General features: G+C 35.5%; 1 protein-coding gene across 2 annotated transcripts in view; it reads right to left on the bottom strand.

Moving 5' to 3' along the window:
- Window positions 1–18,371, bottom strand: part of B4GALT6 (beta-1,4-galactosyltransferase 6) — a 92,009-nt gene that overhangs the window by 59,353 nt on the left and 14,285 nt on the right. Inside the window, exon 2 of one of the 2 annotated variants that reach the window (XM_036741754.1) lies at window positions 7,930–8,046. In XM_036741754.1, the coding sequence (XP_036597649.1) occupies window positions 7,930–8,046 (117 nt within the window). Of the gene's footprint in view, window positions 1–7,929; window positions 8,047–18,371 lie in introns of those variants that run through there. The other variant, XM_036741755.1, reaches the window with a different exon arrangement.

Raw genomic sequence — 18,371 nt, forward strand, 5'->3', positions numbered from 1 at the left:
TATACTAGGGATTCTAAGAGGTAGAAAGGAGGAAGATTTAAATTCCAGTCATGGGGGATATAAGCTGTGCAAAGACAGAAAGACAGAAGATGAAATGTCATTATGTGAGGAACAACATGAAAACCAGTGTGCATGAAAGCAGCAATGAGTGAAAAGTTTAACAGGGTGGTTTGGGGGAAGGCTGTGAAGAGATTGAAATGCCAAACAGGAGTTATAGATTCTAGAAGTAATAAGGAGTAGCTGGTTTTTATTGAGGGGAGGGAAAGATAGGTTGACAGTCAGAACTATACTTTAGGAAAGTCACTTTGGAAGCTATATGGTGGGACAGACAAGACTGGGAGCTCAATTACAAGTCTGTTGCAATACTTCAGGCCAGAAGTCATGAGGGTCTTAACTAAGGCAGTAGCATGAGATGCTATTGTTAATACAGATTCAATAAAATTTGGCAACTGAGTGGTCATGGGGAGTAAATGAGAGTATCTATAAAGTATAGCGTAGTCATCTCAATTTTTCAGGGAAATTTACTTTTTCTCTTTAAACAAACACTACATAAGGAATTATTAGGTACAATATAGGTATGCTCATTAAATCAAAATAAAATTTCTATGCAAAAATACATAATCAAAAGAAAAATAAGCACTTTGAAATATTTATGGCATCTATGACAGTTACAAACTTGATATCCAATTAAAATAAAAAGGAACTGGTAAAAATTTTTAAAGGAAACCCTTACTCCCCAATGGATAAATGATCACAAGATAATTTACAAAAGAAGAAACACAAATTTATAACAATCACCTGAAAAAATGTTCAACTTCACTAATAATCAAAGAAGTATAAATTAAAACATACACATCAAATTGGAAAAAAACAATAATTAAAAACCTAAGTGCTGCTAGAGTAACTGTGCAATTTTTCACCACCTAAATTGCCAAGAAATTCTGGAAGTGAACACTGACACTTCACTGCATACTATATCCTCAACAGAGATGTATAAGCAACTAATTTCACATTATTTTTTATAAACTGAAATGTGCATTTTAAAGTTAGTCTCAGATGTAAGAAAGGACTCAGCGATGTAAAAATTTTGTTTTTCAACTTGGCTGTTAAGTTTCATAAATGAGCAGCCATAATATGAATGATTAAAAAAACTACTGTCCATTTTACAACCAGATATTTTTTTCCTATAAGGAATATTTATTAAACAAATGCAGGATTTCCAACCCAAAAGAACACATTTTAGATATTCTACTTTGTATCCTAGTTATTTCTCTTCTAGTCTATGTCTTATTAGCCCTATTAAATTACAAACAACTTGAGGGAAAGGCCAGTATTATATTTAGGTTGGTAACCCCATGCTTGGCATAATGTTTTTCACAACACAGGTGCTGAATGAATGAATGTTTAATGTTTCTTGTATATAGGTGTAACCCAAGTCTCTAGCTCAGCCTGCAGCATTTCGCATTAAGTTCTATTAACTGGTGGACAGAATATTGATGTGATGCTCTCACGAGAGGAGGAGTTGAGAGAGCTTTGGAGAGGAGTGACGTTCTTTTGTCAGGAAAAGTTCCTGACATTCTTTTTAAGGCCTTTCTCCTCCCCTGCCTGAATCATGCAGTGTTTCCTCATCCTTCTCTCTGCCAATTAGGAGAGTCCATGCAAAATGATCCAGGCTTGGCTAGAAATTCAGGTTACTATCTGAACAGCAAAGCTTATTTTAGTGTAAACTGGTTAAGTTGCCACACTTGAAAAATTTCAAAACTTTTTTAAAAATCTAAATACCATGTTGTGTCTGGCATATAATAGGGGCCTATAAATGTTTGTTGACTCATTGACTAATTTGTAGCAACCCATCAGCCTCTACTCTAGGAACTCTGTCAAAAGAGGAAATGAGCTTAGTCTAACATAACCTATTCTTGATAATAACCATCATGGATTCCTTTTCTAAACCATCCAATTGTTAATATATTCTAGGATTTTTCCAGGAATCAAAGTTAAGTCTATTGCCTATAGCCTACAGCCTCTACTCTCTTTAACTTTCTTGAAAATTGGATCTGTCCATAAATAAGCTTTTACTAAACACCTAGTATGTGCCAGGCACTGTGCTAAACCATGTGGATACAAAGAAAGGCAAAAGGCAGTCCCTGCCCTCAAGAAACTCACAATCTAAGGGGGCAGACAATATGCAATCAATTAGGTACAAACACTTTACAGGAGAAACTAGAGATAAAAAACAGGGAGAAGTTACTGGCATCAAGATGGACTGGAAGATACTTCTTGGAGAAGAGATTTTCACTGGGAATTGAAGGAAGCCAGGAGGCGGAGACGAGAAAGGAGAACACTTGTGCTTCTCCAATCCTGCAGCACTTCTCCCATTTTCCATCTCTAGCAGAGAATCAATCACATCCACCAGATCTTTTAATATCTTAAGATACAGTTCATCTAAGCCTGGTAACATTAATAAGAGCTAAGTTCTCTCTTATTTTCTCCCTACTCATCATAATCATTAGTTCCCTATTATCCATTTTTGGAGTCTGTTTTCCAATCTGAAACTTATTCTCCTCAGAATAGAAAACTAAAGCAAATTAAGAGCTGGGCAGCTTTGTCTTCTCTCCACTGTGCATTATCAACATCCTCTCTGCCCTGACCAAGCAGGGGCTCTCTCCTTTCTCAGTCCTCCTCTTTTCCACAATATTACTTTTTTAAAATAACTTTTTGTCATCCTTAGTTTCCTCCAGCAGTCTCAGCTCATTCTAAGTTTTAGTTCTGACAAATGTTTTTATAAGTCCATGGCAAATGTGTGTTACTTGTTACTGTCGTTCTTCCCCATCCCATCATTTCTACTTCACCAACTATTCTGTCTCAATACTTACTGGCTATGCATACAGTGGTGCAGTTGATAGGAAGCTGGACTTGGAGTCAGGAGGTGTTGAATCCTACCTCAGACATTTACTAACTGTGCGACCCTGAGCAAGTCACTTAAGTGCTCTGTGCCTCAGTTTCCTCATCTGTAAAACTCGAATAATAATAAAACCTACTTCACAAGGGTGTTGTGAGAATTAAATGAGATAATATATGGAAAGCACTCTACAAACCTTAGAGCACTATATAAACGCTAGTGATGATGATGATGATGATGATGACACTATCTATGAACCTCAAGGCCATCTCTCAAGAGAGATTATAATCAGCATCTGTGGAGGGAGTACCCACCAATGAAACTACATGTCCTTGAAGTTGAATTAAATAGAGTAGGAGTGTTTAGACTTATTCATTAATTCATTTTTCCTTTTGAGTACCAGCATCCACTGGCAATAAGATAAAAATAATATGGGAAATTCACTAGGCTCAGAACCTGGTATAGTACAAAGAGCATTGGTCTAGGGGTCAAAAGACTTGGGTTTGAATCTTGGTTCAGCCATTAACTTGTCCTGTGACCTTGGGTAGAGTCACTTTAAAACCCTAGGGTTTTCCTCACTGTAAAATAAAGGGGAAAAGAGAGGTGAATTAGACCCCTTCCAACTCTAATATTGCATGGTTACACATAGGCCATAATCAAAAACAAGATGTCACTGCCTTCGAGTCCTATGAGTAACCCATGACATTTTTAAAAGCACAGAAGCATATAGTGGTGCACAGAGAACTGTCCTCCTTATTCTCAGTTGCCCTTGAGTGGCCCAAGGTGTCTCATTCTATGAATATCTAAATATGAATATATCAAAATGATTCTGAGAACCTAAGATACACAGGAGAGTATTAAACCAGCACAGTATTTTACTTTTAATTAATTTTTTTATTAATCCCAACACCTCTTGCAAATTACGCCATTCTATGATTCTATAAATCTACAGAACATCCAAGGGCTGAACTACAAAAACTATTACAAGATTTAAATGATTCTAGCTCCTTATAATAACCCCCCCATTCCAGAGGAAACAGAAAAGATGCTATGCTGTGTGTTGTTTACAAGAGATCCCTTCCCCCACCATTTATCTACATATTCTCCCTAAAAGACTACTTAGTAAACTCTCCATCATTTAACTGCCAACCAGCCCATCAATGAGTAAGAGAAAGGCAATTAACTGCCTAAGCTTCTGGAGAGACACCACCATAATAAATTCATAAAACCACTACTGTCTCAAGAGAGTAAAGAAAGTGGTGTGGTAAGTAAGGGTATATCTATCAGAATCACCACCATCATAGCAGGTGATGTTTTTAAAAAGTTATATACAATGGGTTATTTGAGACTGATCCAAACAATCAATAAACATTTATTAAGTGCCTTCTATGTGCCAGGCACTGTGCTAAGAGCTGTGAATACAAAAAGAGTTTATAAAAGGCAGTCCCTGTCCTCAATGATCTTACAATCTAGTTGATGAAATAACAAAAACAATCAATTGACATTGTAAAACACCTCAAGCTCTATGTACTATGCTGGAGACACAAAAAGTGGCAAAAGACAGTCCTTGCCCTCAAAGATCTAACAATCTAATGGAGAAGACACCATGTGAACAAATACAAACATAGCAAGTTATACACAGCAACAGCTGGAAATGAAGACATGATTTCACTCAATAAGGAAATTAAAACAATAACCTATTATTCCTCCTCTCTTGGTAGCTATAATGACCAAGAATAAAAATAATTTTACAGACATTCTATTCTACTGTCCTCCATACATTATCACCTAATAGAGAAAGAAGATGAGAAAAGAGAAGATTTCTCAATTTGTTTTTGGTTTCCTTTTTCCCCTGAAGAAAATTAGTACATCATAGTAGAAAGAACTTGGAGACCATTCACTGAGATCCAGCAACTACCAGTCTCTAGTTGTGTAACTTTAAACAGTTCCTGCTGCAGAAACTGTCCCTTAACAAATACAATTTTCATGATTCAATAGGCACTGAGAATCTTTGTCTTACAGCTCTGGATATCTAACTTTGGTCAGCAAAATCTAAGTTTCTTGGACGCAAGGACTTTTTAGTATTGTTATTTATATTACCAAATGCTTAGCAGAGTACCTAGCACATAGTAGGAGCTTAACAAATGCTTGTTGAATTTAATTGGTTATAGTACAAATGATAAATACTTCAGAAATATTAAATTTTCCAGCAAAAATAAAGTCATTGTTTAATTGCTAGGGAGATCATTTTCCCTTGACATCAGAAGTCCAGTAGTTAAGAATTGGGAAATAATCTTAATTTCAAATATGCTTATACGTATGTGCACATATAAACTATATTCTATATCCTATTTTCCATGGAAACGAATGTTTTTCCAATAGACAGAAACAGGCTTTCCCAAACTAGCTCCCTATAAGCCATTTCCTCTCAGGAAGGGTTTAAATGTCATGCTAAACTTTTTTCAGTCTAATTAAAGATGGATATTTATTGCTTGGAATTTTATCTTTTTGCTATTACGCATTTGTCTTTGATTACTTGTTGGGGTAATATTTTTTAAAGGAGTTCAGAGGGGAGAGAAGTAGTGAGAAAAACTGGTTAGGAAGACTGACAATTGATTCCTTGACTCTAAATATAGGATTAAAAAACCTAAGCTTGCCAGATTGAACACAGATTTGAGTTTTGTTTTTTTCAAATAAAATTTTAAATAAAAAATTATGTATGCCAAAAATAAAAAGAACTCCACAGTATATTTTCTCAGTATCAAATATAAGAACAAAATTGTGTAGGAAAAATTCAGGTTTGTTTCTCTGAGCTAAAGCTGAAGCCATGTATATCTATTCCTCACTCACTAATTGTCAATTTACAACAGACCTTTTCCATTCTAGACAAAAAGTGATTTCCACCTTCCCCCCAACCAGACCACAAAATAAGGGATCATTTTATTCTTGAATTTTATTGTGGGAGAAGGTTTCTCCTGTAATTTTCTAATTTTCTCTAAGCTTTATTAAATTACCTGAAGAAGAAGACAAAAAGCACTTTTCTAAAGTGGTATTAAATCTAAGCCTACATTTGTCAAATAAACCTAGAAGGGCAGAAAAGAAAAACCACTGAGAATATATTTACCTAAACAAACACCCTCTACCAAAATTTACTAAAAACACTTCCCCTCCTACCAGCAGTCCTTTGCTGCAGGCACCTAAATAGAAAAAAAGAATCAAAATTCTACCCCCCCCCTTCCCAATAAAGGAACAAAATAACAGCAAACACTAAAATAGCAAGCTTGTTTTTAATAAAACTTCAAATATCTCAACAAATTTCACAAAGGCAAGTCAATAATCCATAGTCATTTACTGATTCATAAATTCATTCAACAAATATTTACTGGGCCTGATCAGTAACACTGACAAAGTAAAATGAATTACAGGACACACGGATGATTACTTCCCATTTAGACAAAGCTCTTTTGTTCTTTTACCAATAAGCCCTTCTCTTCAGTGGGCCCTGACTTACACAACAGATTTAGATTCTCTAAATAGTGTTCATTTATATAAATATGATAATAACCCAAATGTGTTTAATGGATGTTTTCCTCCCAATTATGTGGATTCTTTCCTCCCAAGAACAGCTGGGAATTTTAAGCTCTTCTATTTGTTGAATAGCAATGAACACAATATATAAAGTACTTACAAGCTTAACAACTAGCCTTCAGTAGGCATTAAAGAACCTTTAATAGGCGTTATAGAGAATTCTGAACTCATCATTTCTTTAAAAATAAAAAAAATAACACTTTAGGTGCTACTGAGAAAAATGATCTGGTCACAGAAATTTAAACCGCAGTCAATTAATGTAATTTTTCTCTATACTATTACAAAAGGTAAGAAATATCTGGAAATTTAAAGTGTTGCTAATCAGAAAGGTGTAAAGGGGAAAAAAACGCCTTTTTTTGATTTGTGGCATCACAAACTAAATTGTAAAAATCATATTGATGATAAAAAAATTTAATTAACGTATCACATATCACCTATACACACGTTAAGAAGGACAAGGAAGGTTTTCATATCTTTAATTTTCTCAGTGTAGGGTACTCCTGGTATGGAGAACTCCCTCCCTCGTGTAAATTACCAACTTATATGGAACTCAGAGTCTCAGAGTCACCTAAGGCATGTTAAGGTTTAGTGACTTACTTATGGTCACAAAGCAAATATATTACAGAAGCAAGATTTAAACACACTTCTTCTTGCCTTGTCATACTGTCCCCCATGAAAATTATAATGATATATAAACATATATGTATCTCTATGTGTCTATGTGTTTATCTGTGTGTGACCTTGCATTAAGATTCAATTGGTTATAGTTTTACATTTTGGGGGAAATGGTATTAAATAAAATTTAAAGTCCCAAAAAGCAATATGAATTTTCACCCCACAATCATCAAGTCTATATACAACAAACTCTCCATCTAATTAACACACTACACAACTTTTAATCTCAGTATATATTTTCAATAGAAATTCCACTTCTTAGTTTTATAGATTATAATGATTGAGGGGAGTTACTGGCTTCCAATTTATACGAAAAATCCTTTCATAGAATAAGCACGAGGGAAGCCCAGCAGCCCTTTGAAAATTGTAAACAGAATTATCTTTATGTGGCTAATCCCTCCTTAAAACAATGGCTAAACTCCAAAAATTTACCTATATGATGCTTTCATTTTATTTTTGTCATAAGAACTAATATTTTTTATGCTTAACATCATCACTTTACTAAGGCATGCCTTCATCTATTCTAAAATGCATATGACACACAATACTTAGCTTATAAAGGTATGTTAGAGAAAGAAGCCAACGAAAGAGAAGCCAATGGTGAATTTAGAAAAAGAAGCCGATGGTGAATTTACAAGAGGACATCTTTGTCTTTAAAAAGTATTCATATAGGTGAAAAGCTAGTGCTTAATAATTTCAACTACTGCCTAGTCTGAAAGTAGAAATCATATGTAAAGCAAAGCATTTTAAACAGGAAATATTCTTACCTGTACCATTGAGAGTAGCATTTTTATTTGTGTATAGTCTGATCATCTGTCCTATTGTTTTCACATTTTCTTTCAACATTATACCTCGGGCTTGTACCATAAAGAGATAGGTGTTGACTATGAAGAAAAGAAAAACAAAGTAACATACCATAAACATTTTGCTTAATATAACAATTTCTCTGTTAGGCACAACAGCCTAAACTGACTTATCTAGTTTGATAAACAAAAAACAAAGAAAAATAAAACATTTGAGAATTGCTCACCATATTACTCAAATTACCTACTCACTGTTGTCTAAACACAGTAGCAACAGGTAGTGTCAGGCAGACAAGTGAGTTGATTCAATCACTGAAGGATGGAAAAAGTCTATTCTCAATCAACTTCAAGACAGCCCAATCCATACCATTCTTTCTAAGCACACGTTCCCCCTCTAACACTTTTTTATTAGATTAAAGCATGAAAAATATTTTCCAACACAATGTAGCACAATTAACATTTTAAAATTCTTGACTATTCCTTCAAGTCCTTTAAAAATCCTTTACAATTTATATAGTACTTTAAAATTAAACCAATTACTTAACCCACAGTTTTCAGGTCACTATCTCCATTTTACAGACAAGAAAATTAAAAGGCAGGGAAGTTGAAGTGATTTGCACAAGATTCACAGAAGCTAAATAATTTAAAACAGCTGATATAGGCAGCCATTGAGAGAATTAGAATTAAAACCCATCTTCTGGCTGCTCTGGCTACCTTCAAAGGTGAGTTGAAGTAACACCTACTAAATGAGTCTTTTCTGGCTCCCCAAAGTACTAACGCCCCTAACCTTTAAAATATTTTGCATATAATGTTTATATGTGCATATTGTTTCCCTGATATAGACTCCTTGAGGGTGGGGACTGCTTCATTTTTGTCTTTGTATCCCCAGCATCCAGAACAATTCCTGGCACATAGCAGCTGCTTAATAAATGCTTTATTTTTGATTGAAATTATAGGCAGAATAATGATAAAATAGCTACCTAATGAGAGTTAGCATTTACATATATAAATATATATATATATACACACATACATATTCCATTAAGTTTGCAAAGCACTTCATATGTTATTTTATTTGATTCTTACAACAATCTTGTGAAGCAGGTGTTATTCATTATTCCCTTTTTACAGATGAGGAATCTGAGGCTGAGAAAGGTTAAGTGACCTGCCCAGGGTCACCCTGCTAGTAAATGACTAAGGCAGGATTCACTTAGGCCTTCCCGATTCAAAGTCCACTGCTCTATCCACTACTTCAATGAGCTGCAAAAATAATAATTTGCCCACAACCTGCTTATGTCATTCCCTTTTCTATGTATTAAACTGAATTTCTCAAAATCCAGGTGGGAAAGAGAGTGCAACTACGTACAATCTTCTTAAACACAAATGGGCAGCAATGAAAGATGATTAGTAAAGAAACAAAGTTGTATTTTTCATTTGCCTTCCAGTCTTTCAAAACGGAAATAGAGGATCTGGCTTAAATCCAGTTTTACTTTAGGCATGTCCACAACCTTTCTAGAAACCAGAACAGTAATTACATTTTATTTATTCATGCAGTATTTCCTGGCCATTCCAGCTTACAGACAGCAAGTTTTTCTTCTAGCTCTGGTTTTCGATTTTTTTAAGCCATAGACTAAAGAAAAGGAACAATCACAAAGAAAGCTAGAAGATTCTTCAGTGAAACTAAAAATAATTTCTGCTGAAACAAGTGACTTACGTAATACCACACCTAATACATTCAACTTATAGAATATGGGAGAACTGCATTCCTAAAATAAACCAGAAGTGTTTCTATTCTGTTTTCAAAGATCTGTATGGCATTTCAATTAATTGTTTGCTGAAATCAAGCATTAGCTTCTTTTTTTTTATTAATTCACTTCACTTTGCATCTGTTGCCCTGCCTGGTTTCAACTCTCTGTAACTAGATATTCCTTCCAGGATAAGCTCATTACTTTTCAACTCACCACTAGGCTGCTAACTCAAGCTTTGATTGACACCACCTTCCTCAGCTGCTTCTCCCCTCTGGAGGGTGGCATACCAAACTCCTCCCAATGCCTTCTTCTATAGAGGACGGTAACTGGATGCTCAGCTCACTCTCTTCTTTGTATCTCCTCCTCTGCCTCATTTCAACTCCAGGGAACAAGATGTCTCCATACCAGATAACTCTGGCATCTCCCTTTTCCTTCCTCTTTTTTGTATGTTGTCTACCCCCAAAAGATTGTCATCTGGCATCTCCCTTTTCCTTCCTCTTTTTTGTATGTTGTCTACCCCCAATAGATTGTCATCTGGCATCTCCCTTTTCCTTCCTCTTTTTTGTATGTTGTCTACCCCCAATAGATTGTCATCTCCTTGAGGGCAAGGGTTGTCTGTTTATTGATCACATCCTCAGTGCTCAACACAGTGCCTACTACATAACAGGTACTTAATAAGTGTTTATTGAACTGGATAATGAAACTTCCATGGTGACAGTTTTGAGTTTGTTGAATATGTGACTGACTCTAACCCTTCTAAATTTCAAAGAAAGGAGAAGCGTATGAATGTGAACACACCCACATGCATGCATATATACATACATACACATGCACACACAAACACACCCCTTCAAAAATTAAATCATATGATAAAATGTTAAGATTGCTGAGGTTTCACCACACACCCAAACTCCTAAAAATGACAAAAGTTGAAAATATTAATGTTGACATACTAATATGCTGTTGGTAAAACTGTGAATTGGTCCAACCATTATATTTTTAATTGTAATTATACTTTTAATAAGTGACTGAAAAATAACTCTGAGGTACCACTTCATACCTATCAGATTGGCTAATATTACAGAAAAGGAAAATAACAAATGTTGGACACAATGTAGGAAAATTGGGACACTAATGCACTGTTGGTAGAGTTGTGAACTGATCCAGTATTCTGGAGAGAAATCTGGAATTATGCCCAAAGGGCTATTGAACTGTATATATCTTTGATCTAACAGTAGCACTACTACTAAGTCTGTATCACAAGAGATTTAAAAAGGGTGGGGGGAGGACCTAATTGTACAAAAATATTTATAACAACTCCTTTCATAGTGACAAAGAATTGGAAATTGAGGGGATGCCCATCAATTGGGGAATGGCTAAACAAGTTGTGGTATATGACTGTAACCGAATATTACTGTGCTTTAAAAAATGATGAGCAGGAAGATTTCAGAAAAACCTGGAAAGACTTAAATATGAAAGTGAAGTGAGCAGAACCAGGAGAACACTGTACATAGTAACAGCAATACTATGCAATGATCAACTGTGAATGACTTATTCTCAGCAATACAGTGATCAAAGACAATTCCAAAGGACTCACGATGAAAAGTGCTATCCACCTTCAGACAAAGAACTCATGCAGCCTGAGTTCAGATCGAAACACACTATTTTTCACTTTCTGTATTTTTTTTCAAGGATTTTTTTTCCTTTGGGTTCTGTCTTCTTTCACAACATAACTAATATAGTAATATGTTTTGCATGATTGAACATATATAACCTACATCAAATTGCTAACTGTCTCAGGGAAGGGGGAGGTGAGGGAGGGAGAGAAAAATGTGATATAGCAATAAAAAATAATAAATAACTTCCAAAAGAAAAGACAGAACTAGCTGGGGCTTTAAAAATCACTTATTCCAACCCTATCATTTTACAGGAGACAAATATTTGGAGATAATGAGGTGAAGAAATTCCTTTTTATGTTACTAAACCAGCTCAAGGTGATGGAGAGATTGTGGCCTAGACACTGAAATTGATGCATTAAGTGGGATAAAGGAATTCCAATTCACTGAATCAAGCACAAGAGGGACACCTAAGAGATAACTTCTATCAATTGGGACATAAAACAGGGAGACATATATGCCCAAAAGTGCTTAACAATTGTCACAGAGGAGATTCAATTCAGAATCCAAATGGAAGAGGGATTCTTTACAGAACAATATTCAAATGTTCCCATTTGAGGATGATATTGTGATGACTGCATCAAGCCCTCAAATAAGTTTGGCCTAACAATCTACGCAAATGAATGAATGTCTATTATTCAGATGATGTTATATAGTTGAGTAGTTAGCCCATTAGTACATAACTCTTGGAGAGACTCTATAGGGAGACAATGAACTCTATAGGGAGACAATGTTGCCAGCAACTGCCATGGCGGTGTAAGACCAATAACACCATCACGCAGAAGGGCTGCCAGCACAGATTCTTTGATCAGCTTTTCCAAGGAAAGCAACTTTAAGGGGTTAACACATATATGTGTGTGTGTGTGTGTGTGTGTGTGTTTATATATATATATACATACATACATACATATATATACACCATTCACTTAGTTCAGGGGGAAAAGCCAGCACCCTGAACTTCAGAGCAAATACAAACAAAAATTACAAACAGAGACAATATAAACAGATCAACATTTCTGTCTAACCAAATTGGGATACATAGTTACCAGAGAAGCATCAACATCTGGGTTTTCAAAGCAGGGAAGGGGAGCGCTGCTTCAATGGCTTACCCAGAGTCTCATCACCCACACTCTTTCAATGAGTGTGCCCCCAAAAGTCAAATGCTAACCTCCTAGTACATATGCTGTTCAGGACCCAGAGGGCTCCAGGCTCACGACCCAGGGTGTGGGAAAGTTCCTCAATTTCTAGCACTACATCATATACAAATCAATGACTCCTGATTGCCTTAGTGCTGAGAAACACTTCAAGACAAAAAGGAGTCCACTTTACCCACCCCATTCAAACAAAGGCAAGACTCATTAAAGGCACTTGGTTGCCTTAGCATCCCAAAAGAGAAGAACAGCAAAAAAAAAAGTCCTGCCCAGATTACCATTACAGAATTGAACAGAAAGAAGAAGGTGGGTTGGGTTACATTTGATAAATCACACAGAAATTTCAATGAAGAAAATTGTACCCTGAAATAAAATCCCATCTATTTCACACAAATATTCTTCCAACAATACTATATTAGCTACAACATCCAAGAAACCAAAACTGTAAGTCACTCAAGGGGCTTATTAACAATAACAAATGGCACCCTAGAGGTACTATAAAGCAATCTATCAGCAGAAAAGGAGGCAGGAAAAGGATGAAAGGATAATAGGTAACTGATGCATTGATACCTAGGTAATGTCAGGAGATCTAGAGGAAGGCTCCCAGTACACAAGATGGACTCGCTGGTGTGTATTTACAGGAGGATATGTACAAGGATTGCAAAAGACGGATGGGTTACAATCAGCACTTTTGGACATAGTATCCATGTTTTAAGCTTCTAATCCAATGAAATACAGAAGAGAAAATATGGAAGGTTTATATTAAAGTCAGAGAAGCTGGTATGAAGACAGTCAATAAAGAGCAACAACAAAAAAAATACATACAAAAAATTTTTTTTATAAGGAGGGAAATTTTAGGATCTCCCCTAGGTTAAGAATGGAGAGTCCCAATTAGAAAATGAAAACAGAATGAGCCATATTCTGCTAAGTCTAGATTTCCAATAATTAAAAAAATCCTTTAAAATCCAGAAAACCCTTTTATAAGGTACTCCTGGCAACATGATAAAACACTCAAATTGTTCTATCCTTTTCCTGCCTTCCATAAAAGCTGCATCTAGAAGCAATTCTGATAAAGTGGTCAACACCCTGATGTTAACCACCTTGGGAAAGTAATTTTAATTCAATTCAAATGTTTATTATACTAATAAATGATATAGGTAACCTGATATTGGGGTTAGAAGGCCTTTCTTGGGGTCAAGTCAACTTGTATTAAAATCCTGGCTCTGCAGCTTTGGACAAAAATACTTAACCTATCAGTGTCCCAAGAAACTCAAAATTTTAAGTGACAGAACAGTTGAAGATCTGCATTGGTAAAGGGAGTTTCCTCTCTTAGGAGTTTACTACACTGAAAAAAATCACAGATCTAACCAACCTGCCCACCCTCCCCACCTCCACTTTGCCCATACGCATACAAATCTCTCCAGGATTCAGTTTCCTCATCTGTAAAATGAGGCTGTTTCCAGCTCTAAATCAATGGTCCTAGAATCCTAAATGATGAGGAGACTTAATAGATTAAGTCCCCAATAGAGGAATTCAAAATGATAACCAATTGCCTTCACCAAGTCTATAACATGAACTTCTGAAAATCTTACCCTTTCTAAATTAAGTACCTTGTTTACTTGCATTTTCATAGGATCATTAAGAGAGACCTTAGAGATCAAGTTTACCATTTTACAAATAAAGAAAACTGAGGCCCTGCAAGATTAAGTGGCCTGCTGACGGTCACAGAATATTGAGTTGCAAGGGACCTTCTAGTTTAGACTGCACAGAAATCTTCTCTACAACATAACTGACAAATGGCCATTGAGCCTTTGACTGAAGACCTCCAAGGAAGGGGAACCGTACTAACACCTGAGGCAGCGCAGTCCACTTTCAGATTCTTCTGATGGTTACAAAGTTTTTCCTTACATCAAGCCTAGACTCGATTCTTTGCAACTTCCAATCATAGCTCCTAAATCCTTCCCCCATGAGACAGTTTTTTAAATACTTAAAGAGAGTTATCATGTTCTTGGTAAATCCTGCCCCCACCAGACAAGACATCACCATTTCTTTCAAATGTGAGACTACTATGGCACAAAAGTAACAAGTCATAGACCCTATCTGAACTCTTCTGACTTGAAGGATCAGCTAGGTGACACAGCGGAGAGAGTGCCAGCCCTGAAGTCAGAAAGACTTAGCTTCCCAAGTTCAAATCTGCCCTCTGACATTTACTAGCTGTGTAACCTGTAGCCTCAGCTCTTTATCTGTAAAATGAGGTGGAGAAGACAATGGCAAATTATTCCAGTATCTTTGCCAAGAAAACCCCAAATGGGCCACAGAGAGTCAGACATGAATAAACAACAATCCAACTCAAAATCTTTCCACAACCACAGTGCCTCCTTCACACCAGATGAAGCCTTTAATATGTTTAGTACCTTCAAACCACAAGAAAGGAAGCTTGCCCTTGATTATCAGGCTCATACAGGTGTGTCTTTCAGAATACTATCATTTGTGTTGCATTTTAAAATTTACAAACTGCTTTCTTTGCAACAATACTGCAAGACAGACATGGCTGTCATCTCTATTTTGTAAAGGAAAAAACTAAAGCATAGAGCAGTTAATTGACTTCCCAAGGCTTCTCAAGTTAGTAAGCATCAAACTAAGGTCTTTTAGTCCAAGACCAGAACTGTTTTCAATTCAACATGCTGGGAAATGAAGAAAACAGATAACTGTTAAGAAACTGGGCTCTGAGCATTGTAGATTTTACCAAGATTACATCATCTAAACATAGCAGAAAAACTGCTTAATGTCTTGAAACCAGATGATAACGGAAATTTCGAATTAGATATCAAAATCATGCTTTTTATGCCTCAAGATATCATAATCAAAAACTGCTGAGAACATGTGATCTTGAAATCACCTGTAACAGTGTTTCACAATAGTTCTCAACATTATAATTTTTAGAATGCATGGTGAGATGGTGAATGAATAAAGAAAATCTGCCACGTTATGCCCTTAGAAACCAATGTAAAATCAATTAGCTAAGTTAAAATAATTTCCGGTTAATTACACAGCCTTCTTTAAATTATTATCCTGAGAGGTCTAATCCCCAAAGGCCAAAAGCCATTAGAAAACAAAGTGTTGTTTCAAAAGACAGATTTCTCAGTAAGAAAGTGTCTAGTAAATACACCACAAAAATATCTAAGGAAAACAACTGACTTATCATTGTTTAAAAGTGTTTCTATGACTTATAATTATAACTTAAAATCACAAATCTTGGTTAACCCAACTTTGAGTAACTGGAACTCATAATTAACAGATTCCAGGATAGAGGTAGAGGCAGGGCAGAAAAGTGAGTATCTGAAATTCTTACAAAAACATGAGATAGCCAGAGTCACGAGTTAGATCAAACAACTACTGATCATTTATTAACCACATACAATGTGTCAGGCACTGTGCTAGGTCCTCAGGACACATACAAAAAAGAAACACTACCTGCCTTCAAGGAGTTCAGTGAGGAGACAACACGTATTTACATAACTTTATATAATATAAATACAAGGTAATTGGGTGAGGGATGCTAGCAGCTAAGGGGAATCAGGAAAAGTTTCAGGTGAAAAAGTGGTGCCTGAGCTGGGTTTAGAAGGAAACAAGATTCTAAGAGGTAGAAGTAAGGAAGGAATGCATTAGAAGCAATGGAAACAGCCTGGATAAAGGCACAAAGACATGACTAAGTTGCCTTCAAATAATCTTTTTTTTAAAAACTCCCAATCATTACAGAAAGTTTTACACGTGTTCATTAAAATGGTCAAATATAATACAGCATAGAATTTCATATTTCATCAGAGAATACTAAAGCAGAGCTTTATTCAATTTTCATTCTCACAGAAAATGAATTCCAAACTAACAGGAAATATTCTTCCTCCTGGCTCTTTATGTGACGAAGTCTGAAAAATCCCTTACTACTGCAAACTCTACAGCTCCCAGGGGCCAGAATGCACTTGACTTTTTAAAATTCCTTCATAACTTGGCCCATTCCTACCTTTGCAGTCAATTTAACTTAAACAGGGTATTTTACCAAATAGTTAATATATATAAAACTACTGCTCTAACACATGAAAATGTATATCATATCATATCATTTAACTAAAATAAACTACCATAAAACCAAGAGCAAGTATTATCTATAATGGGGATAAAATAGAAGCCTTCCTAACAAGATCACAGGTAAAGCAAGGCTCTCCATTATCATCATTATTAAATACTGTATTAGAAATGCTAGCTCTAGCAATAAAACAAGAAAAAGAAACTGAAGGAATAAAAATTGACAATGAGGAAACAAAACTATTGTTCCGCAAATGACATTACGGTATACTCAGAAAACTCTAGAAAATCAACTGAAAACCAGTTAAATAATTAACAACTTTAGCAAAGTTGCAGGCTATAAAATAAATCCACATAAATTATCAATATTTCTATATATTACCAATAAAACCCAGCAGCAAGAGATAGAAAGAGGAACTACATTTAAAATAACTGCATACTTGGGAGTCTACCTGCCAAGACACACAAACAGAACAATATGGATGCAATTAGAAAACACTTTTCATAAACAAAGGCAGATCTAAACAAATGGAGAAATATCAATTACTCACGGGCAGGCCGAGCCAATATAAATAAAAATGACAATTCAATCTAAATTAACTTATTTATTCAGTACCACACCAAACTACCAAAGAATTATGTTATAGAGTTAGAAAAAAATTATGTGGAAGAACAAAAAATCAAGAATATCAAGAGAATCAAAGGGAAAAAAAGGGAAAAAAAGTAAAGACAGGCATCCTAGAAGTACCAGATTTCAGAGTAGTACTACAAATCAGTAATCATCAAAACAATCTGGTACTAGATAAGAAATAGAGTGGCTGATCAGTGAAACAGATTAGGTGCACAATATACAGAAGTAAATAACCATCATATTGTAGTGTTTGAGAAACTCAAAGACTCAAGCTTTGAGGGCAAGACAAAAATCCCTAGGAAAGACCAACATATTTCACCATATCCTAAGATAAGGGTCTCATTTCTCAAATATATATGGAACTGAGTCAACTTTATAAAAATAAAAGCTATTCCCCAATTGATAAACAAAGAACATGAATAGACAAATTTTCAAAGGTAAAAATCAAAGCTATCAATAGCTACATGAAAATAATGCTCTAAATCACCACAGATCAGAGAAATGCAAATTAAAACAACTCTGAGGTACCACCTCACACCTATCAGATTGACTAATATGACAAAATAAAATGATAAATATTGGAGAAGATGCAGGAAAATTGGAATACTAATGCATTGTTGGTGGAATTGTTAACTGATTCAAACATTCTAGAGAGCATTTTGGAACTGTGAACAAAGGGCTATAAAATTGTGCATACCCTTTGATCCAGCAATACCACTACTAGGCCTGTACCCCAAAACAAGATTAAAGAAAAAAGGACCCAAATATGTAAAAAAATACCTACAGCAGCTCTTTTGGTGGTGGTAAAGAATCAGAAATGGAAGGGATGCCTATCAAATGAGGAATGACTGAACAAGTTGTGGTATATGATCGTAACAGAATGCTATTATTCTGCTCTAAGAAATGACAAGCAGGATAGTTTCAGAAAAACCTGGAAAAACTTATATGAACTCATGCAAAGTGAAGTGAGCAAAAACAGGAGAACAATCTACACAGTAAAAGCAATATTGTAACAATAATCAACTGTGAAAGACTTAGCTACACTGATAAATTAAATGCAAATTTCTGAAGAACTCACGAATAATGCTATCCACCTCCAGAGAGAGAACTGATGATC

Source organism: Trichosurus vulpecula, chromosome 1 (genome assembly GCF_011100635.1).
Source record: "Trichosurus vulpecula isolate mTriVul1 chromosome 1, mTriVul1.pri, whole genome shotgun sequence".
Classification (NCBI taxonomy): Eukaryota; Metazoa; Chordata; class Mammalia; order Diprotodontia; family Phalangeridae; genus Trichosurus; species Trichosurus vulpecula.